Source organism: Protopterus annectens, chromosome 8.part0 (genome assembly GCF_019279795.1).
Source record: "Protopterus annectens isolate FY-2018-M chromosome 8.part0, PAN1.0, whole genome shotgun sequence".
Taxonomy (NCBI): Eukaryota; Metazoa; Chordata; order Ceratodontiformes; family Protopteridae; genus Protopterus; species Protopterus annectens.
The window spans coordinates 411186391-411209853 of record NC_056741.1 but is presented as its reverse complement, the minus strand read 5'-3'; the positions used below and the strand labels follow the sequence as shown (position 1 = coordinate 411209853).

Sequence of the window (23463 nt, the reverse complement as noted above, 5' to 3'; positions counted from 1 at the left end):
GTTTTCCAAGAGTAGAAGGGCACAAATTCCCAATGGGGGGGGGGGAACTCCCTCCTTGGCCTCAAGCAAAATGGATTGGTAGTGAAAACCTCCAAAGCCAATTATGAATCGAAACTAGCCTCTGAAACAAAGGCCAACCACAAAGCCGTTTTCAGTTGATGGGAACCTCCATGGCAAAGCCCGTGTTTGTTCTGAATTGGTTCTTAACAGTACTACTTACACTAATCCTGCTGACTTGGCCAACCTGCTAGCAGGTGGTTCAGCACAAACTTCACCCTTGTCCCCCCAAAGGCCCATTTGGCATCCCCAATACTTGTCCCGCTACTCCCATCTCTGTAGAGTGTATTAAAGGCACTGTCCAAGGCAAAGAACACAGCTTCCATGGGACCAGATGGTATCCCAGGCTGTATTCTGCACCATCACCATTGAGTACCCTATTCAACCGTAGACCAAGTACAGGCTTCATTCCAGCAGAGTGGAGAACTGCCATTGCCATCATTTTGCACAAAGGCTGTGCCAGTACTGACCCTGGAGGCTATTGCCCCATTAGCTTGACAAGTCTGTGCAAGGCTATGGAGCACATTATGGACCTCACAGGTAAGTACCTTGGCAGTCTCCCAAGCACTTGACCCCACCCAGTTCTGTTTGCCAAGGGCAGGTCTTGTCTGTTGAACCTGGTTGACTTTTTTTGAGACCCTCAACCAAGGCACTGGATGAGGGAAAGTCCATACAGCTTATCTTGACTGTCAAAGGCTTTGGCCAAATCTCCCATGTGGGCATCTTTGAAAAGTGAACACAAGTTGGTGTAATCCCTATTTCAGGTGAGTGGCCAGCTGACTCACTGGTAGGAGCCACAGGGTCAGTAGTTCCCCAGGATCTGTCCTGGGACCCCTACTGTTTGGCATCTACTTCTCAAAGGTCCAGGCAAAGACAAAAGGCCTGTTGCCGACAGTTTGTGGATTACTGTAAGTTCGGTGGTGTCATTGACTCAAATGATGTCAACATGGTACAAGAGTTTCCCAGCAGCAAATGACTGATGCCAAAGTCATGGCCTAAGTTAAACGCACAAAAAATGTATTGTCATACCATTCACGGCCCCTACCGATTACCATGGCAACACCCTAAGCACACAACCTGTGGTGAGACCTGGGGTACACTGTTTGACTACCTCGCATTCGACCATCATGCACTCAGTGGTCAGAAAAGCCTTTTACTTGGTTCATCATACAAGTAAAGGGATTGCATCCAGAAGAAAGGCGATTACCTCTCTGTACTCCTCCCTCATTAGACCAGTAATTGACTACAATGCCCTGTTTATGTACCTCTCTAAACACCTGCAACAACTGGAAAGGCCACAAATACCTCAGAGAATCTATAGCCTCCAACACTTGCCCTACGTGGACAAGCTCGATCACTCGACCTCTGAGCAGTCTGTATGATAGCAAGTAGTCTCTTGCCTACAACTGAAATAACTGCTCTACTAGAGATGCTCCATATCTGAAAGTCTAACTCCTCATGCATTACCCAATCGAAAGGCCTAAATCTATTATGGGACACTAACTAAACCTGCTGGAGAGAAGGATAGCCTTCCAGAGGCTACCCCATTTCTGTAGTAAACTCCCACACACGTCAAAGTACATTGCTAATCCTGTTCAAGGGCAACCTTGAGTGGATGGGAAACCACATTAGTGCTAAGGGTTCCACCTGTGTGCCTCATTGACAGGTGTGACGGGTGCTAATTGAGGTTTCATTTTTGGGGATAGACTCTTGGCTAGGCTTGGAAGGGCCCCAGGGCTATTAGCTTAGTAATCTCCTATGAAAGGAAGGTGATTTTCAGCAGAAGTGTTCCAGTTGCTAACGGACTTACAGAACCCAAATGTGGTGGTGAAAATGTGTTTTTTTTTTTTTTTTTTTTTTTTTTTTACTTTGCTAGCAGTAATTTACCCAAATGGTTGTAAAGATTTCAAGTGCTTTAGTGTGTGTGTGAATTCTGCTGCTGAAGTTTTACCACCTTTCCTGTGTAGCTAAAGCGAAAGTTAGTCCTAGAGTAGTTTTACCATTTTATAATTTGTTTCCCCTTTCGTGTGTTTTAATCTTGTTTGGTGTCCAGGTTGGCTAGGTTATTTAAAGTCAGACTGTTTCTGAAAATCAGAAATACGCCTCTTTATTCTTGTACTTCCCCCTCTGTGCCAATTCTACAGGAGTGTATTTCAAGGGCTGTAAGAGCATAATGAGCAAAGTGGCTATACGGAGTTTTGTGGTGACTTTTTTTTTTTTTTTTTTTACAATGCTTTTTGGCTTGCAGTGCAGTCTATTATCTGAACATCTATTAGAAACGTCAGTTATCCGAATACAGCCTTCTAAAGGTTTTGAATAGGGAAAAAGTCTGAATATGTAAATGTTTTGTTTTTGCTTGTAGCCCACTCGTATATAAAATATTCTTTGTCCACTAGAATCACTGAAAAAGATTTGTGCAGTTTTATATCCGGTTCAATGTATATTTGATTATCCAAACTATCCTAGGTCCCAATTAGTTTGGATAATCCAACTCTCCAACTGTGTTAAGACACAAATAGGTGTGGGAGGATCATTCTGTAGTTCAAACATTTTACATTATCTTTAGTTGGATAACTCTAACATCACCTTCATAGGAAACGTGTCATTGTAGGCAGTTTGCTGTCCTCTATCACTTTGGTAGATGATGCTTCCTTCCCAACCAGTTCAGTCTGTAAGGGTAGTCATACTTAGCCTGTTGCCCTGAAACAGTGCTGAAAACACTGCTCTAACAGACAACTGAAGCCCAGGGTTTGAATGGTCTTGAGTGTCTGAAGGAGCTGGTTAGGTAGATGGGAATGAGCAGCTATTGCTGGCTGTTCCGGGGGAGGGAGGTGGCTATTTACTCACTTCATACGTAACCTATAGCAAGAGCACCAGGTGTTCACCCCCAGAAACTTTAATCCAGCCAGCTGTGTAGATCTCTCGGTATACCATGGGGGAGTTAGTTTTGTAGGGACATGCTTGCCCTCCGAGAGCAGCATATAGAGCATGAAAGAGCTGCCTTGGGAATGGCGTACCCCATCAAGAGAGGTGGTAGGCTGCTGTACAGTACCAGCAAGTTGGCTCACTCCCACCACCAGAGTTTTGCCAGTGTGGATGATTAGGTGGGGTTCCTAGGCAGGTGTGTGTGTGTGTGTGTGTGTGTGTGTGTTTGTGTCTGTGTGCAGTATGACGAAAAAACCATGACTGAAGGAAGAAAACAATTTTTAATGAAGGCAGCGCTTTCACGATCCAAACTGATCACTTCTTCAGACTTAGTCGTACTACTGAACAGCCAAACGGAGAATATACTAACAAATTAAAAAGTGCATTTATCTAAAAACCTTTACTTAAAGCTAAAAATATTTTAAAAATGTACAAACTGTTAAAATGTATAAATACATAGTAGTACAAAAAAACATTTGATACGTAATTTTTAATGTTTCGGTGGTCTGGCTTTCAAAAATGATGCCATACCATTAATTCAGGGGGTTTATCAGCCTGCAGTTTCATAATCCACTTCTGTTCAGCCTCTTCGGTTCTGTTCTTTATCGCCACCTCAAGCTTTCTGAAATTCTCTAATACAAAAAAGTTAACATGGTACATCCCTTTCTTGTGCGTGTTTAGCCATTTCAATAGTTTCCTTATTTTTTACAATGTCCCTCGTATGTTCCAGGATTCTATCTTTAAGGCATCCATTTGTCTTCCCGATATAAAAAGCATCGCAATATTTGCAAAAACTAAAATAGACCACAATCTGCAAAGAAGTCAGCCTCAGCTTTAAATTTCTGACTTCTGTGTGAAAGAGCCTGAATACATGTACTTACAAGGCTGTACAATTTCTGCAGGGGAGGGTGCCTACTCTGTTGGAGCATTTCTTGCTGGTCATTCCTGAGGACTTGTAACAGAGCTGCCTCTTAAGTGACTTTCTATTAACAAATGAGAAATGTGATACTGTATCAATTACATTGTCTAATTCAGTTATCCATGGTAATATATTCCAGTTTTTTTTTTTTTTTTTAAATGTTACAAAATTACTGACAATCACTGGAGTATGATACTGGAAATCTAATTCTATCATTAGCCCTAGAATTACTAGGGCTCCTCCCTGTTGAATGGGAAAATAGGGTCTGCCACTACTATTACATACTTCATACATATGACTGACACTTTCATCTATCTCAGTTTGATTATAGCCTGTATCCATAAAATCTTACCTCCATGTAGAGACCACTGCATTTAACCCATCATCTGTATTATGTATACTGCTAATTCTCAGGAACTGCCCCTTGGAACATTCTTACTCACAGGTCTAGGGTGCATACTTGATTGATGTAGGATGCAATTCTTTCTGCTAGGTTTTATGTAAGTTCTGGAAGTTGATCCCTTCCAGGTTGTATCTTACTAACTTACTAACTTGCATCTAAAAATGTTATTCTCATTGGAGTACTTATAAATGAACCTCAGGATGTTGGTAGACATATGAAAACTATCAATAAATTGTTCTAATCTTTCTACTGTACTTCCCATAAGAGGAAGGTGTCCTCTACAAAACATGCATAAAAATTGCATCACTAAAGTCATTGCCTTGGGGTATTGTTCCCATTGTACCAATGCTAGGTTGGTGTAGCTATTGGCACAAGCTGTGCCTATAGCCACGCCAGCCTTTTGCAGATAAAACGTCTCATTAACCATTAACACATTGTTCTCCAAAATCTCAAGTAGGTTACATATTGGATTAGTTTTAGCAGAGAACTTGGACTTGGTCCTACAGAATAGAGGGGGTAAAAAAAAAAACTTTGCTTCCTCTGTAGTAATCTTTATTCCCATAGTGTGTAAAATTTCATTCTGTTCCCATAGTTGCAGCTTCCTGTGCATCAGTGCTTTAAATTTGAGTTGCCATTCACCCCAGATAGGGAATCGCATTGGAATGTGGCATTGCAGAAGAACATCCAGTGTACCGCATGCATCATCTGATTCAATCTCAACTATGTCCTGCCAGCAGTTAAAATGCTAGCCCCCCCCTCCCCCAATCCAGGATTCCGCAGTTACCCTTTAGTCTAGTCTGCAAGAGTGTATAGCTTACAATGATACTCCCTCCGTATTCTGAGGGCATCAGTCCATATGTAAGCATCCAAAAGTCTTCCTTAATTTTGACTCGAGCCAGTAGGCATGAGTGGCACTTGAGCCAGTAGGCATGAGTGGCATAATTTCACGTGCTCTGGTGTGTTGTGCATCACAAGGCTAAAGCATAAGTGTAAGAACAAGGGGTGTTTCTGTACTGCACTGAACGTATGTCTTCATTAGCTAAACTGATGTGCAAATCTCTAGCCATTTGTCCGAATGAGCCCATACTGTATGCAGCTGCACAGTATTGTTTCTCTTGGGCTGTTGGAGGCTTCAGGCCTGTAAAATAAGTATTACCTACAATATTAGATCATTAACATGTTTTCAGATGTTAAAGGCCTCATCTACCTGAGCTAGTGTAGCTCAAATGTAAAATCTCATCACAAGGCATAGGTGAAAATGTTCATTACTTTTGCTACAGTGTATCCCATGAGTTGTTTCCTGCCCTGGGTGTATCCCATGAGTTGCTTCCTGCCCTGGAAACAACTGGGTGTCTGTCTCTGTCTCGCACAGTGTCTCGCACAGTGTCGTCTCGCACAGTGTCGTCTCGCACAGTGTCGTCTCGCACAGTGTCGTCTCGCACAGTGTCGTCTCGCACAGTGTCGTCTCGCGCAGTGTGTCTCGCGCAGTGTGTCTCGCGCAGTGTGTCTCGCGCAGTGTGTCTCGCGCAGTGTGTCTCGCGCAGCACACAGTGTGTCTCGCGCAGTGTCTGCAGCATTTCCCCTTCTAAGAAGTCTGTTTCTCTTTCAGCTGCTAATTGAGATTGAATTTAGTTGGACAAAGGTTTACAGATGAACAGGTGGTAAATTTACTGCATGACAATCTAATTGCCATTTTGATTCTGTCTGAATGCATGTATAGACTTTAACAGTACTGATGGAGGAAGTTTTCCACCTAAGTGACTGGGCAAAGTGGTGAAAGTGTGCTGCTTGTGAGCACTCTGACAGTTTACCCTCTACTCACTCCAGCACCGCCTAGAACTTGCTTCTTACCCAGTTTCATCATGGATACTCAATCCAGTCTGGATTTCTTATCTGGAGGGTCACTTGGCAAGGAGCCTTACCACTGTTACAGAGACTATGTTGATGGATGAATCTGCAATGGTCATTGGTTGTCATCACTCCCTTCTGTTGTACTGCTTTTGGCCAGCATAAACTGAACATAGTCTTGAGCTGTCCAATGTCCTTTATAGGCGTGGGAGGACTATTTTGTGTTGGTCAGGGAGCCACTTGGAAGATGATTCTCAGGGCAACGGGCAAGAGACCAGACTGGCCAGCTGTCCCAAGTCATTCCTCTTTTGCTGGAGCTCCTATTAAGGCATCATTAAAGTTGGATGATGTTGGAGCTCCTTAGCTTGGCTAGATATTCCGTGCAGTAAATCCTGGCACACAGGAGCCTTTAGAGATGGGCATTCCTTGTCGAGCTATTCCTGATGGAACAGATTTTCCCCCCTCAGGTTCTTCAGTCTTTATACACCTGGGGAGTCATAGTCCTGTTACCTTATGGTCAAAGGGGCAAAACCTTCTACTTCAGAAAGTTTATTACCAAAGATGCCTCTTGGAGAACACTTCTCCATCTTTTCTAAACCCTTGTGAAAGTTCCAAAGGTCAAAAGATTGACCTCAGAACCTACTGCCTCTCATTCTTCATAAGTTGCTTGTAACTCTGGATCTGAAAGACGCTTACTAGAAATTTCTAAGGTTCTCTGTTTTTAGGTTCATAGGTAGGTACTAGGCTGGCTGCCCGAGGGCATTTATAAGCCTAGCCAGAGTGTCTGCTTTTGCCACCCCATTGATTAATTAACTGATCCTCTGTCAAGCAGAGCCAATGAAGTGATCCCTGGGGTGTATTTTCTGTTACCCATCCACTTGTCAAGGTTTCTCTTGAAGAATGTTAGTGAGGGGCTCTGCCTGATGTAATTTGGAATTTTGTTCCAAAGCATGAGGAGTCTGTGACAGGAATCTATCCCTCCACCATGTTCTATTTATTGTTGTGGCGAGGTTTAGCTCACTAGAGCACGTGGCTTGCAGTGACTTGGATTTCTTTAGGTGGAGCATGTCCATCAATTCTGAGTTGGACATGGCTCAATTCAGGCAGAGATCACTTCTGAGTAAGCGGTATGCCACCGAGTACAGCTGGAGTTTTTTCAGTCGGGCTGCAAGTTTGAGACCAGTAATCCTCTTGGTGAGGTACTTTTGTGGTCAAATCAGCCCTTGCAGGTTTCAAAGCCAGGACCCTTCACACTATAGCCAAAGTGATTTACCACTAAGCCCTGCCTGGTCACATTACCAGTTCTTTGCTTTACCCTTTGGTTTTTATTTACAGCTGCAACTGTATTCACAGAATTTACCCTTTGGTTTTTATATACAGCTGCAAGTGTATTCACAGAATGCCTAGCCGCAATCTTAGTTTATTGCAGAGTGGCATTTACATTTTTCCTTGTTTGGATGACTTGTCTTGTAGATTCTTTATCAAAATGTCAGAAGGTGTTAACATGAGTTATGTCTCTACCAGCCTGGACTTCAGATGAATATTGCAAAATTCTCCTTGACTCTTATCTTGCAGTATTGTGTTTATGGGTTAACTTGTAGATTTCCTTAAAGCCTTTTAAATTAACTTCTGCAAATGAATTGTTTAGGATTTTATGGTTCATGGCTTCTGTGATTCTCGTGATACTTGTAAGATGACGTGTGTGTGGTTTCTGGAGTATCCAATTCCAGCTGTATATAAAGGGAACTGCTTTGGTGGAGACTAATTGAACCCAGGTTTCCCCATTTCTACTTTCACCACAGCTGTGTCAGACTTTGGAGAGCAGCTTCCAGAAGGGTGCAGGTGCCTGTAAGATGTCTTCAGGCAGTCCAAAATGCATCAATTTTAAGATGATAGCTGTAATATATGCCTTCATGACTCTACATTTGATCACCAGAACCCACCAAAGTGATAGCAATACCACAGTCATGTGGTATATAAATCCGTGGGGTACAAGGTCATACCCCTCTGCAGGCTGGCATTGATAGCTTGGGAGTTTGTTCAGTATTCTGTAACCCACTAAGCACCTTGCATTGTTGGAGCAAAGCATAGTGGCAAACAAATTTAGCAGGACCAGCACAGACCTTTTATAAATGGAAATTGAATGAGGGAGTTTCCCAATAAGGGGGGACACTGAATAGAGCGGTTTCTGAAGTCTGTTTCAGGGCTGCCTGCAAACGAGCATGGAAATGGATTAATTTTCATTATCTTGGAAGAGAATATTCCTTTGTGCATTTCTGTCCTTGCCACTGATTTCCAGGGCAATTCTGAAGGTTCAGAGGGGTGCCTCAATGTGGTGATCTTCTTTTTGGCCCTGGTAACACTTTCTCCCTTATTATGGAATTGGCCAAGGGCAGTAATTGCAAGCTGGATCTAGTAGACTGGGGGAAGGGGGATGCACCCCTCTTATCAACTTCAGTTCACTGCCTGCATGATTAATTCCTATTTTTTTAAACCATTGCTGCTAAACGTTTCTCTAGCTGTTTTTCACTTTAAAATTCATCTTGTGGCCAATTCAGCATGTCCGTGGATCCTCCCATGTCTTGCTAAACTGTTCGCGAAAGGGGTTTTACACCCAATAGTACCTCAAACAGGTTTCTCCTCCTTGGATCTCAAATATGTGCCGGAGAAATTTGAGTCTTCCTTTGAACCTGTCCACAAATCTTAAGTTCTTGATTTTGAAAACTGCTTGCCACTTCTGACATGTGCAAGAAGAGAATCTGAGTTGCAAGCTTTCATGGGTGAACCCTGTTTTTTTTCTCTTTAAGAACAGACCCTGTATTCATGCCCAGAATTTAGTTAATTTTAGTTTTCTACTTTTAAACCTAAAAGCAGGGAGAACAGATTCTGCATACTCTGCATGTGCATAGGCAGCTCTGGTACTGTTGACGGAACTAAACCCATTAAAAAAGCTGGTCAGCTTTTTATTAAGGAGCAAAGCGATATCTTGTGTCAAAACACAATTTCTGTGTAGTTGTCCTCCGTTTTGTTCCCAGCATGGCAAAGCAATTTCAGGCAGTATCGAGGCAAATTCTACTACAGCCTTGGCTTTTTGGCATACTGGAAAGGAGTGCACATAGAAGCATTCTCAAGGCAGCTGCATGCATTTACAAGGTATTGTAAACTGGATGTCTTTTCTAAATCCAGATCCTACATTGGTAGGACAATTCTCCAAGGGTTCCAGGAACCGTATGCCATCTTCCAGGATGGATGGGATTGGTTATTCAACCCATATAGCCTAAAGGCTACTGCAACAGTGGGAGTGGTGAATAGTACAGTTGTGTGGGTTGCATTTGGCATAATACTAGATGTTGGAATTCTGCAGTAGCCACACCCACTCTCCACAACCCAACTCTTGTATATAGTTATAGTTGGGATTTAAGGTGCTTTGCTGGTGTTTCCAGGGCAGGAAATAAGCCATATAGCCATGTGCTACTGCAGCAGTGACTTTTTTTCTTTTTATAATGCTACCTTTACACTCACTAAGAAAACATGGGTTTACACATACTCTAGTAATCCTTTTAAGTTTTGGTAACTTTGAGGGTAAAATCATAAAGTCCTACTTTGCCATCTTTGCCACTGTTGCACTACTTCCTCTGCATTGTCACAGTATTATGAACCCTGGGTATTGGTGCTAGCACCTCTTCTGCAGTACTGGATTACATGTGTGACAAAAGGGGCTACTGCTGGCACAGTTGGCTGGAATTTTGTAAATATCATTGGTGAATATTGAAATGATTTGTATAAGAGGCTTGTGTTACAAATCATATTATTTGTACAGATGTGTTGAAAAGGTGTTTTGTAAAAAATGCTTGTTTAAAATGGATACAGTGTGCCCTAATGGAAGAGTTAAGGAATAAACATGCACTATTGTAACTGTTAAAATGTGTATATTTTACAAGTGGAAACTGGAGTACAGGAGGTTAATTTCAGAAATGTAACTGAAATCAACAATGGTAGCATTCTATTTCAATGCAGCAGGAGACTGTCTGGACTAAACTCAGCATCTGCCCTTGTGTATATTTTTACAGGTAGATGCTAAATATTGCCAGCTTCAGCGATGGGGGTTTTGGCCTGGGGATCAGAAGTCAGATGACAAGAAGTGATGTTGTTCTGCAAGCTATCCCAGCAGTAATATTTAAGATTATTTTGAGATCTTACTGCGACAGACCATTCTGTATTTAGTCTTGGACCTGACAAGGACTAATCCACATCTGCCTTGGTTTAATAGCAAGTTACTAGGGAAGTAGCAACTCTTAGATATACAGTTAGGATTATAGTCAAGTTTAGTGTAGATGTTTTTCTTTGAGACTGTATTGCATTGTTAAATTTCCTGTGATTTTGAACTCTGCCACTGTGAATATATATTTAGTATGGTCTTGTACTAAATGTATTGAAACTTTTCGTTGTGGCTAATCTGTGTAGAGATTTTAGTTTTGGGAGTACTTGCATATTTGCCACTGTGGGCCACTCCTAATAGACTTGCTGTAGTCGGACTATAATTTGTGGTAATATTACACAGCAAGATTGGACAGACTTTAAAGGAATTATTTTGGTAATGCAGTGCTTTGTATGCATGCAATGGCATGCCTTGAGGCTTGGAAACTGGTATGTGAGTCTGGTAGCCTGGGGAGGTGGCCCAGACAGACAGCAAACTTGAAGGCAGGACTGGTGAGGTAGCTACTTTAAGGAGGGAGCTCCCCTGTAGCAGTGAGACTGAAGGTGAGCCACAGCTGCTTGTGGGTATTTTATGTTCCTTGGACAGTGACTGCAAGGGCAGAGGAGTAATAGTACCAAGGCTCTGCTGTCAGAATACCAGACTTCTGTGGAAGTGGAGCTGGGAAGGGTTACGTAGAGTTGAGAGGCTTGGCTCTTACTCTACATTTAAAAGGCTTTGAGAGAGGTAGCCAGGGAGGTGCTCTACTCTCAAGGAAAGAGGGAATCTGCATACTGGACAAGAATCTGCATACTGGACAAAGGGTTACTAGAGTGGTACCACCTTAGGAAAGGATGATTAGTTCTTAAGAACTATTTTTATGTGAAACTAAATACGGAGGCCTAGAAGATGAAGCTTAAAGTTCTAAAACTCTTCTTGCTGACGTTATGGCTATGAGAAAGTAAGCCTGGTATCACGGTTCATATTTTGCAGCTGGTTCGAATGGATTTTGTTGGGGCTTGTAACATTAAATTCAGATCCCAAGAATGGAGTAGGATCCTTGAAAGGTGGCTTTGAGTATAAAGGCTTTACAAAATGTGTGAAGAAGCCGAAGTAAAATCAACTCAATATGGAAACTGGAAATGGCAGCCAACTGAACATTGACTGTAGAGGGGCTAGCCCCTTCATTAAAGATGGAACCCAGGAATTTAAGAATAGTCTACTGGTGCTGAAAAAGGATGCATGTTGTCTTGTGCCCAAAGGACAAATCTTTTCCATTTGCTCTTGTAAATTTTTTCTTACCACAGACCTTCCACTAAGAAGAATGTGGTGCACTGGAGAAGAGAGCTTTGGTTGTCTGTCGGCAGAATTTGAGACCATGTGATCAGTTTTAGGCCCAAGATGTGTGGGCGAGTTCTCTCTGGGTGAGGACAGGTCGTCTGGAATTGGATCCAGAATCCTGAGGTGGGTAAACTAGATGAGGCCAAAGGAAGGGAAACCAAATCTAAGACAGTAAGGGGCAATGAGGATAACTTTCCTCTTCAGTAGAGTTGCTTTTCTGTAGGAGTTTGAGGATTAAGGGGGTTGTGGGAGATGACCTTAGAGGAGACTTGGAGGCCACTTGTTAAGGAGAGAGTGACTCCACAGCAGAAGGGTTAGTGCAAAGAACCTGTTGCTGCATTTGTTCAGGGGAGATGCAAATGGGTCACATCATGGCTGGCCCCATTGGTGAAATAACATTTCTGCTGTTTGAGTTACAACTTGGACAAGTGGAGCAGGTCCATCTTATTACATCCCCATTGGATTTCCTTGGTATATGCTTTGCTACAACCTTCTTTTGAAGCCACACGCTCATAGCTTCTTGACACAAGGGCTAGGATCTGGTTCCTCATTTGATGTACTGTACTACCAGCATATTTTCTGTTTTGAATCGCAATAGTTATGGAAGGGAGAGAGTCTTGGAATGCCTGCAACACTAGGAGTACTCATTTTCAGCACATTGATATGAAAGCTGGCTTTTTTGGGGGAACGACATGCCATGAACAGTCTTCCCAGATCAGGTGGGGGGGGGGGCACTTCTTGGAAAGTGTCTGTGGTCACCATGGCCTTGGGCTGAGAAGTTTAATGGATGATCCTGTGATTCTGATCTGAACAAATCCACCACTGAAGGTATTTTTGCAGGCCTGAGTTTGCTTATTTTATTTTTTTACATATGGGCCAGTGGGTTGTTTATGTCCACTGGATGATTCTCGTATGGTATCTTGATTAGTGGAAGTAGTACAACTGCTGCAGACATCGATCCCAGAGTCTAATATCTTTTGGGCTGGCAATATTGATTCCTGAGTATCCTGACTTGAGTGCAAATTTGAATCCTCTGTAGTGGGAAAGATGCTGTCATTTTGTGTCCCCTATGAATTCCAATGTCTGAGACCGTTTAAGTTAAGATTTGAGGTTTATTTGTAATGCCTAGATTGGAACAAATCTGTAGCACATAGTTTCTCAGCAGATGCTTGGTCAAGGTGGTTAGGAGCCAGTCTAGATAAAGAAACACTCTGAATCTCTGGAATCTGAAGTGAGCTGCTGCTATTGCCATGCACATCAACACCCTGGGGGTTCTGAGACCAAAGGGCAGTGCTTTGAATTTGAGTAGCTCCTAGCCAGAAGTGTGGATATCTCCTGGATCGTCTGACCATTTTTATGCGATAGCACATGTCTTGGGAATCTGAGCACATCTAGTTGTCCTTGTGCAGGAAAGGCAAAGTGGACTGATCCTTGACCATCCAGAACTTGTTATGCTGAACAGATTTAAGATTGCTGAGATCGAGAATTGGTCGCCAGTCTCATGCTTTCTTTGGCATGAGTCCAGAGTAAATTCTGGATCCTCCATGTTGGAGGGGGGGGCCTCTATGCCCCCCAATAGCTTTTGAATTTACAAAGCTGCCATTTTCCTCTAACTTGGTGGAACAAAAGTTTGTTCTGTAACTGTGGAGGCGGGGGAAAAGGAATTGTATAGCCACTGGAAATATTTAAATCTAGCCTGGCTGTCTGGCCACCTCTGGAGGCAGCTGGGGGGGGGGGGTCACTTATCCCTGCACCAATCTGGTTTCCTGTCTGGAATGCTGATACGTCTCCGAATCTCTGGACCCCTGGCTTTGCGGGCCTCCAACTGTATGGGTGGAGTTTCCCATTTGAGTCTCTCCTGCCCCTGGGGATCTCTCTACATGGATCATGGCATGGACCCCGGGATTTCCTGAACAACATCTTTTGACCACCGGGTTCCAGGAAAAGGTTTGAGGGATTGAAAAATGTACTCCCACAGCAGGCAGGGTCTTGCCACCTTTCTCACACCTGGGAGTCTTTCACTTTAGAGACGAGTAATGAACTTCTGTCAAAGGGAGCATTGACTAAGGATGACTTGAAGGGCTCTGAAGTCTCACATATGCATCCTGGCATACCTCTTGATGGAAATGCCTGAACCCACTGCTCTTGGCTTATTTAGCTGCACGTGAAATAAGCCTCGTAGAGGAGTTTGAAATAGACTGACGGGTCGCCAACCTTGGAGCAGTAGATTTTGCCTCAGGAGTACTGGTCCCCAAGAGGAATTCTGAGTTCCTTGATCAAACCCTTGTAATCTGGTAGTGTGTGCCAAGTAATTGTGGGACCTGGGAGCAAAGTTTGCTGGTGCATATACTTGCTTCTGAAACCTGTACAGTGCCTAGACTCCCTGTTGGGATGAACAGAGGCTGTGTCATGTGAGTTTTCTCTGGCTGTTGCCATGACCAATAGTATCCAGTGGTACTCCTTTAGTGGTGCAAGGATCCTGTCTACAGTCTTCGATTGACCTGTACAGAATCTGATTCTTTCCATGCCTGCTGAGCAAATCTGTGAGCTCAGTGGGTGGAGTCTCCCAGGAAGTAATGGGCCAGTACCAGATGTCTCCAGGAATACAGATCCCTCTTGAAGGGTTTAGTCCATCCACCCCTCTGTTTTCAGGATCTCTAAAATGTCTCCCTTCTTTTCCTAGGGACTTCAGTGGGATGTTCTGGAGAAGTATTGGAAGAGAATTGTCCTGTGGGGTCACCTGGAGACTTTGGGCTGGCTGCCCCTGTGGAGTAGAATGCTGAGGCTCACAAGGCAGACATTTGAGAACTGGAGGGAAGATCAAAGGGAAGTAGCCATCTGATCTCTAGAAGAGAACTCTACCACCTCGAAGGTGGAATTTCACAGGAATAATGAAATGGTGCCAAGAAGGCATGCCTCTGGACCGATGGCTGCCTCCGGCCCAAAGACACTGCAACAGAAGTAGAAGTCTGAACTGAGCTATCTAATACTGAGGTTTTGGTAGAGACTGCTCCAACTTTAGTTGACTCTAATCCCTTGGCCCTGACAACCAAGGAAAGATTGGAGAAGGAGCCAAAATTGGTGGGATTGTTTGAGCTGAGGTCTCTGGACCCGTTTGGTTAGGAGCAAGGCAAACCTGCATCTGATGAAATTTCTTTCGACAAATTCTGTCAGTATCCACTTCATTAACTTGTGGCCAAAAGCTTCACAAATGGAGCCTGAAGCTTGTAAATGATCTTGTCCCAAGCAGTATACACGGAGGTTATGAGTATTGGACAAGATATCTTGTGTCCATGTTTACTGCATTTTTTGAAACTGACTGACTGTTTAGCTGCTGTGCTAATAAAGTAGAGTACACCAAAAAGATCAATATAAGCAGAAAGAAAGGTACTAAAAGTACCACAATTACTTGTTCTGGGGATCAGAAAACCATCTCAAATTCAAAGGTTTAATCTGAGTTGCAGTAGAGTTGGGACCTTGATTTACAAAGGATTAAATATTGGAATATTTAGGTTAAAGTAGAAATCTTGGATGTATTCAAGTTGGTTGAATTTTTTGAATGAAAGAGTTGGCATTCAAGTTAGATGGATCTGTTGTATGAAATTTAATCTCATTTACAGTATGAGTATTAGAATGTTTAGTAAGAACACTAAAATAGTTCCAATTCTGAGATTTCTTAATGGCAGGTATTTGGTTGGGCCTGTATAGATAATTGCATGCAATTTTTTGATTGCAGAAAATGAGCTAGTAGTCTGAGGGGGAGGGGTGCTGAGATTTCTTTACTGTAGGGATGACTAACTGTTGGACTTAATCATGGAGGCTTCCCTTGAAAGTCAGCTGTATACCGAGGCCTGTCTAAAGGGTTATTGTGATTGTACTCTCCAGATTTAATCTCCACAGCTGAACTGTATAAGAGAAGAGGGCGACTTCAAAGAGCAGCTGCCTTCACTCTAATATTAACTCGACTAAGTGTTTCAAAGATTTGGACGTTTGATATATAGATAAGATACTGCAGTCCAAAGTCAGATTGCAAGCCTAGCGGATGGTTAACTGGCTCCTACCAAAGGTAATCTGCACAGTTTCCTTTAAGACTTTAGACCATTTGGGACAATATTCCTTTAAAAATGCTTCCACTACAGATTTTGCCTTTCTAAACTGCTTTCAACTCTAGTAATTGTAAAGAATGTGTGCATGGCTGTGCATAACATCACCATTGTCTTTGCAGCTTTTTCTAGAATTTTTTGTCCATAGGTATTTGTAAGGCATGGGGCCCAGGGGACTAAGGAATCTGGGGGTCCAATTGTCCCAGAGCACGGTCTGCTTAAGTGACTTGGTCAAGGCCGCACAGTAGCCAAATGGAAGGTGGAAGGATTCAAACTCTGTACGCTTAGCAGAAGAATAAGTGAGAGCTTTAGGCAGTCTTCTGCAGTAATTGCTAGGGATTGTGGCTGGCATGGTTATTCCCTGTAACCCCAAGAATCGCTTGGCTGCTGCTTTTATTCCCTCATCTTGGGGTTTAATGTAAGCTCTCTATGCTGACATGACACCACCTGCCAGGTGCTTAATCTTGAAGGGCTGGCTTGCACATCAGGTTTTGAAAATGATTACATTCTGTCGTATGGCTTTTTGGGGACTGGGGAACGGACAAAATCCAGGAATTTTCTTTACTGTTAAAGGAAAGTGTCTTGCCTTGTATCAGAGCTTTAGAAACCTAATTTGTTTCCATCTAGGTCTTGGGAGTAGCAGGCATAAAAAAATTTGTAAACTATAGTTTTTCAAGCTAAAAAGTAGTTGCTATTCATTCAGATTAATGAATGCTTAAAGTAGTTCCAACAATTTGCCTTTAGCTACCTTTAGGAGCACCATGGATAGAAATGTTAACTGAGCATTCTGTAGTTAGACTTGGCTGAAGTGTTTTAAAGCAGCAAGAACTGCTGTTACCTTTTTATCTACATTTTTGATCACTTGCAGGCAGACATTTGGACCTGCTTGAAGTCTGGTTAGAATATCTGGATCTGTGAATGTATTCGGTAAACTATTCTAGAGTTGGCCAGTTTAATTTATGTATACTTTTGCGGTAGACCAGTCCAAGAACCCTTTCAGAAATTTCTCCATTAGGTCAATACAGTAATATAAATTGCAATATAAAGCAAAATGACTGCAATACCGTAGACCATACTGAAAATTCGGTAGTGTCTTGCACACATGCATTCTGGTTTAAATGCATTGCGTACAATGGATTCCAGTATCCATATAGTAAAGGATGAGGAAACGAGCGTAGATTAGTGATTTTGTATTTTTTAGCTTGTTCAATATTTCTTGTTTACCTGAAAGTTCCTTTTGTTTTCACATAGCCATTAGAGCTTGAAATAGTAGGTAGTGGTATGTAGAAAAACTTTTAAACTTTGAAATTTTACTCTAGTTGCGAAACTAAAGTTTGAGAGAGACAGAGCCCCTGAATGAAAGCCAGCAGTCTGCCTGAGTCTACTGGCAGGATCTCGCTCCTAAGAGGCCTGAGGATTAGTACTGGGTCATGTACGTATTCACCCCATTGTGAGTGTGCATATTTGTGAACAAAATCTAACTTGTTTGCTTTAGGTAGGATATGAAGTTACAATGACCTTGGGAGAATGTTTGTTTGCATAAAGAGCTGAAAATGGCATATTTCAGAAACTGGCATTACATTTCCCCTTCTGAGAGGATACATTCATGACTGTGAAAGTTGTAAATGTAATGACCACAGTAATGTACTTGTTACTGCCCCCCCCCCCCACACACACACACGCACACACAGTGAAGCACTTAAGAGGCTATATTTTAGTATGCTTTAACACTGTCCACCAAAAGACACTTGCTGTGTGCACTGTTTGATGTGATTGAGAAGTGAGGTGACAATAATGACAGCAATACAGTCTCCTGTGGTTTTACATAGCTTTTTTCTCTACCCCTCAAACACAGCTCCTGTGTACCCATCTGATATATTGGTTGTGACCACTAATGTATCATCTGCTGTCTTGACACCTCAACCCCATGTGTGAAAATGGGAAAGGGGATTGAGAATGGATGGATTAGGAGCAGTCCCTACCCCTTGTCACTAAATTAAAGCACTTTCATCAGGTATTGCCCCTAAAGATTGGGAGTGTCAGCTCCTGCTACCATTTTGGGGAAAGCATAAGTTATCTTTAGAACTTGCCTCATTTGCATTGTCTTGGTGTTTACCCCATATAAGATTGATTTTTTTTTTTTTTTGTCTGGGTGACTCAGTACATGTATCTTCTGCTGGGTATTCTGTAGCCTTACTGGCTTCACATGAAAGCTGTCAAGATGTCTGCAGTGCCATTTCTTCCTGTCTGCCCCATACTTTGGGTTGCATTGTTCCTTTATCCTACCATAACCTCTAACTTCCTCTTGTATTCTCCATAAAGTCTTAATTTCTTTTCATACCCTTTTTATCGTTGTATATTCGTATGGCCTGACTGTCTATATTCTCTGCAAAGCTGTTAAAGAATTGGGATGACCTGGAAGTGATCACTGGAGGGAATTGAATTTAAAATGTTTTGAAACGTTCTTGAATATGGACATTTTATGGTCCCAGGCTTGTGCTTGTTGTCATTTAGCTTTTACTGTGGTAGCCAGTGTGGTATTCAATCAGTTCAGGATTGTAGACATTTGCATTCATAAACTTTTTTTTGTTTGTTTTTTAAAGGCTGAATCTGAGGTGGCATCGCTGAATCGTCGCATACAGTTGGTAGAGGAAGAACTCGACAGAGCTCAGGAACGTTTGTCTACTGCTTTGCAGAAACTTGAAGATGCAGAGAAGGCAGCAGATGAGAGTGAAAGGTAAGCTTTCTGCATTTTTAGCTTGCTCAGGGCTTCCTCACAATTTGCCAGTGTACCAAATGTAATGGGCAGTCAATACTCTAGGTATTTAAGTGTATTAGTCAAAACTGCAGGGATCAGGTGTTGTGATTTCATAACCAAATGGTAGCTTCTGCATGTAATGTAGCATTGTCACTGTGGCCCAACTGATGACACTTTACATAAAATTGGACACCATCTCTATTTGTTTTGTTTGATTTGAGGGTCTGTCACTTTGCAGTTATGCATGTCAAATACCCCTCAGAACTGAGGTGGTGGTTTGGTTCTTTCTAAGGCCAGGAGATTGTTGGCATTTAAATGGGTAAGCCCTCTCTACCGTGTCCTTTTCATGATCAGCCTGGAAGCCCTGTCCTGGTATTCCCAGCCACAGCAAGTGAAAGGAGGGAGTATCAAACCCTATGTCCTTTGACTGCAGCAAGCTACTGAACAGCTCAGCCTTATTTGTCACTGAAACTTGATTTTTGCAGTAATCCTATGTGCACTTTGTCTCCTGTGAACTTGAGATTTTTGTGCTACTTTTAAATGGCACGGGTGGCTATATATAGTGCCCAAAACTAGTGTTTTAGATACTAGACCTCACATCTAGGTTTGCTGCCCCTAGTATTTCAACACTGCTACTTTCAGTCATGGTACTGTCTACAGACTCCCATACCTTGATTGCTTTCATTCCAGTTGCCCTTTCCCAGACCAGTAATACTGGTGTTAACACTGTACATTTTCCTTTCACTTCCTGGTTTGTGGTTTAGGAACATAGGTCCACTAGTAGCTTGCCTACTCTTGCCTGTATTTGTCATAAGTGTACATTCCCCAGTATTGGTGACTGCAGTCCCTACCACTGTGGCAAATGTAGTCCAAAAGGATGCTTTGTTCACCCTATTATGAATATCTTTTGAACAGGTCATTCTGATACCTATATTGGGAATGTTTGAGGGATTCTGCAGTTAGATGCAGTGCTGGAAGCAGGATGGTATAAACTGGGCTCCTACTTGTGGTTACATCTTACAGGGGTAGTATTAAATGTGACAGTTGGAAATGTTATGGTATTGCTAGCTTATTGAATATGGCTTGACTGCCAGATTTGGGCGGCACCTTATGGATGCATTGCCCTCTAGCCAAATTTCATTGCTGTAGCTGTTTTGGGGGAAAGTGTCGAGCGTGACTTAAACACAGTATACCAGGTGGCTTGGTGGCTTGGATAAAAGTAGCCCTGTGGTCCCAGGAACACATGCTCTTTGAGTACACTCAGCCATGCCAGTATAAGGCATGGAAATTTTGTGATCTGCTACATGCTGGAAATCTGTCCCCCCACAGAAGGCAGTTTGCATGACTCTTACTTTTAGAACTATGAACTTTTTTGATACAATTACTGTTTTGAATGGAAGTTGGGTAAACACTGAAAAAAGTTAGATTGCCCTAGAGTTAACTGTCTGCTTGCACCTGTCTTGTACCATTTCATTGGGAGGCAAAAGCCACATCACTATGGCTAGGCTTACAAATGCCCCAGGGCAGATAGCCTAGTACTAAACTATGAAACTATGAGCTTGTAATATCCCAGCATCGCCCTAGTTGTTGGGAACTTTCACTTGGAATAGTAGTACTGATGCTGTGTGGCATAATGTTTAGACTTGTAAGGTGGTTTTCAAGTACTGAATTATTTGGGGGTTTGGTTCCTATTCCCTTTCACCAGAGACTGCGTCCACATGGATTTACAATCCACATGCATGTAATCTCCTACGAAGGGGCAGTAGCCATTTTTAGCCTGGTTTTTCAGGGGTTCCTTGGAACCACTGTAAGAAGTGTGGGTAGAGGTACTATACAGAGGGCTCATTTAACTGTATATTTAGTCTATAGTGATGTACTCGCAGGCCTTCAGTTATGGCTTGAATGGGTAGAGAACTTGTGTAACGCAGCTTCCCTCCCCATCCCAGTCATGCCTCAGAATAAACTAAAACAAGTCTTTCAGATTTACCCTTGGGCTGTGCAAAGTCTCTCTTGTTACAAAGTTTAGGCACACTTACCAGGTAGGCCCAGACTTCCATCTTGCTGGATAAGGTACGTGTTCTAGTAAGAGTTTTCTGGCTAAGGAGGCTGTGAAGCTTAAAATACATTTGGGGCTTAAAGCTTCTTCAGTTCATTAACCCCCCCCCCCCCAAACAAATTTGTATTGTTTATTTCCCTTGGATAGTTGGTGTTTACACTACTTGCCATTTATTAGTTGTAGCTCCTTTAAATTTTGCTACTTTAAGGTAATTGAACACTCTAATGACAAGAGCTTTGCTTGAAGGTTACTCCAGACTGGTAATTGCTGACCTACTGGAAAAGAGAGGTCTTGCCAAACTTGCTCGTCTGCTACCTTTTCTGAGCTCCATTATTTCAAGCATCTGTGCCTTAAACAGTGCCGGATACCCACTCTGACTCGCTCAAAATTCAGTATGTAGCCCCCAAATTAAAACGCTCCTGCCACCACCTCTTTTTAATCAGGCAATGATTGTCGGTCATACTCTGGCCATGATGGTCACTTTGGCTGTGTAGGATGCCATCTTCACATTTTCAGGACTGTAGGCACCACCTCAGGTTTGAGGCAAGCTGCTTCCACTCCCAATTTCTCGTTACCTTTTTGTTTGTTATTCCAGTTGGGCTTTTCACGGAAATGGTTTGTTCCAATAACTGCTTACTGCAGAGCACAGGGCATTTGCATCTGCCCCTTCCTGGTACACCACTTTATTCAGGAGTAACAGTTGGTGGTAGACTGCCATTAATTTCACCACAGACTACTCCTCAGTCTGAGGCTTTCCTTCAGTATTTCCTAAATGCTGTCTTCCCACTATTCATTCAAGCCCCTTCTTGACTTGTGCTACTTGAAGGCATTCCTCTTAAAGATGAGCACTTATCTGCAGTACCTTCAAGAAGATGGCACAGTAAGGTTCCAGGTAGAGAATGCTTCAGGGTGCAGGGATGCATGGCTTTCACTAATCTGGCACCCCTGACCATGGTGCACAAGTTTTTAGTGGTACCCAGCATCCTTTTGGAGGAAATGGTCTGTTCCCATTTTACCTGAATCTATTCCAAGAACTGTAGTAGTAGTCCCACAAAGGGTACCCCACAGTCGGAATGAAAGTACAGATGCACCAGACCTGGTTTGGAGAAATACTTGGGAGTACTTCACTATTGTAGACCTGTGGGATGCAGCTCAAAGAATACCATAAATGAGATGCCCTTTCTGCAGGAAGTCAAGGCAGTGACTGTACTAGAAGTGGTTTTATATTTATACAAAAAAAACTGACGGTCCTTGTGCAGGAGTGGCTACTACTATCTGGGAGATGAACATTGCAGTCTTGACTACCCTAAAGGCAGCTTACATCAGTTGCCCAGTTGTCTGAAGTCAGTGACAGACCAGTAACAGGTCAAGGGCAGACACTGGTGCATGCTGCACAGGCTTTCCTTCAGCTGGTATACAGGTGGGGTGGCTGTAGATGGAACTGTGACTTCAAGCAGTAGATGGCTGTCGAAGCTCTGAATGTCCTCTGCTTTAAATGGACAGATCTTATGTACGTCCTTGAATGCTATAATCCTCTTGGCCCATACTGCACTGGTTCTCTCTCTCCTGATGGAAACGTTCAAGGAGAAATGCACTACCCCTACATATAGACCACCTTTCTCAGAGTAACATTGTCCTAACACCCCAGTCTACAGACCTTTCGTCTCCTCTTGAAAGACTTGACATTCATGCCCTTCTGGTACCTGTTCACTGAAGACTTGACATAAGGCAGCAAGGCTGCCTTCCAACAGGAAATGGAAGAGGTTTCCCTCTGCAGTAAGAAGAATCTGGTCCCGGTCTTGGCAGTGTGATTTGCCAGTAGTCCCTTCCTTGAATTTGCTAACTGTACCATGGATTTAAGCAAGCAGTTTAGTACTGGTTTGGCCATTGGCATGCCTGCTGCTTGGTACACACTTTCTAAAAGGAGTCCTCCATTTGAGACCTATGCAAATTGCCCTTCCATGGGACTTGTAGAAAAACTCCATCCAGTCACGATTTGTGCCTGCAACCCTGGTTTTCAAACTTGGTCTTACCTGAGCTTCTATGTTGAAATGTAAAAAAAATTTTGACCTTCCACAAGGACAGTTAGTCTGACAAAGAATCCCTCCTTTACAACAGATGTCCACAGAAAACCCTCAAGGCCACTCAGATGCTTGTTTTTCCTAGTCCTGAAGGGTGGGCACTGCATTCTCTGGATATGCACTAGAACTTTGTACAGAACCAATACTGTGGTTGCAGTCCCCTGTATTCATTGCATCCTGAAAGGTCCATATCCAAGCCAGCTGGCTTTAGTGTACAATTTGTTGTACCTCCAAAGATAGTTTAAAAAAAAAAAAAAAACTAAATGTGTGGATAATACAGTCTAGTCAAAGGGGTGATTATGTGGCCATTATACATGTGGCCATCCCACAGCTTATTTTGTGACCTACTCTTTCCTTTCTGGTCATTGCTGTCCTCGTGAACTCTGGGGAATTTTTAATGGTAAGGACTAAAACAGTAATCTAAACATGAAATTGTGTAACAGATGTTGGAGTAAATTGCTATACCATTGTCACATCCTTATTCTACTTAAGCTTCCTGGACTGGAGTTTGGTGCCTTGACCTTATGCTATCCACACTTATGCTGCTATTGCAAGGTTTCAGGTCTGAGATGTGAAAATATTTGGAGAGACTATTTTTTTTAACCCTCCCCCACCTAAGCTTTGAGGACCTTTTTCTGTCGCCAAGGATTATTTGAGCCTTGCTCCTCATCTTTTAGGGTAGATACCTATGATTGAGAACTCTAAAATTACATGGAATGACTTGTACTGAGAGCATCCTGTCATTTTTTTTAATGAAAGGATGTCTGCCATGCCTAG

At 42.7% G+C, this 23463-nt stretch overlaps 1 protein-coding gene across 4 annotated transcripts in view; it reads left to right on the top strand.

Moving 5' to 3' along the window:
• LOC122808839 (tropomyosin alpha-3 chain-like) overlaps positions 1-23463 on the top strand; it is a 609453-nt gene that overhangs the window by 167031 nt on the left and 418959 nt on the right. For all 4 annotated transcript variants that reach the window (XM_044079925.1, XM_044079924.1, XM_044079927.1 and 1 more), the window contains one exon: positions 18395-18528. In XM_044079925.1, coding sequence (XP_043935860.1) covers positions 18395-18528 — 134 coding nt within the window. The remainder of the gene's footprint in view (positions 1-18394; positions 18529-23463) is intronic.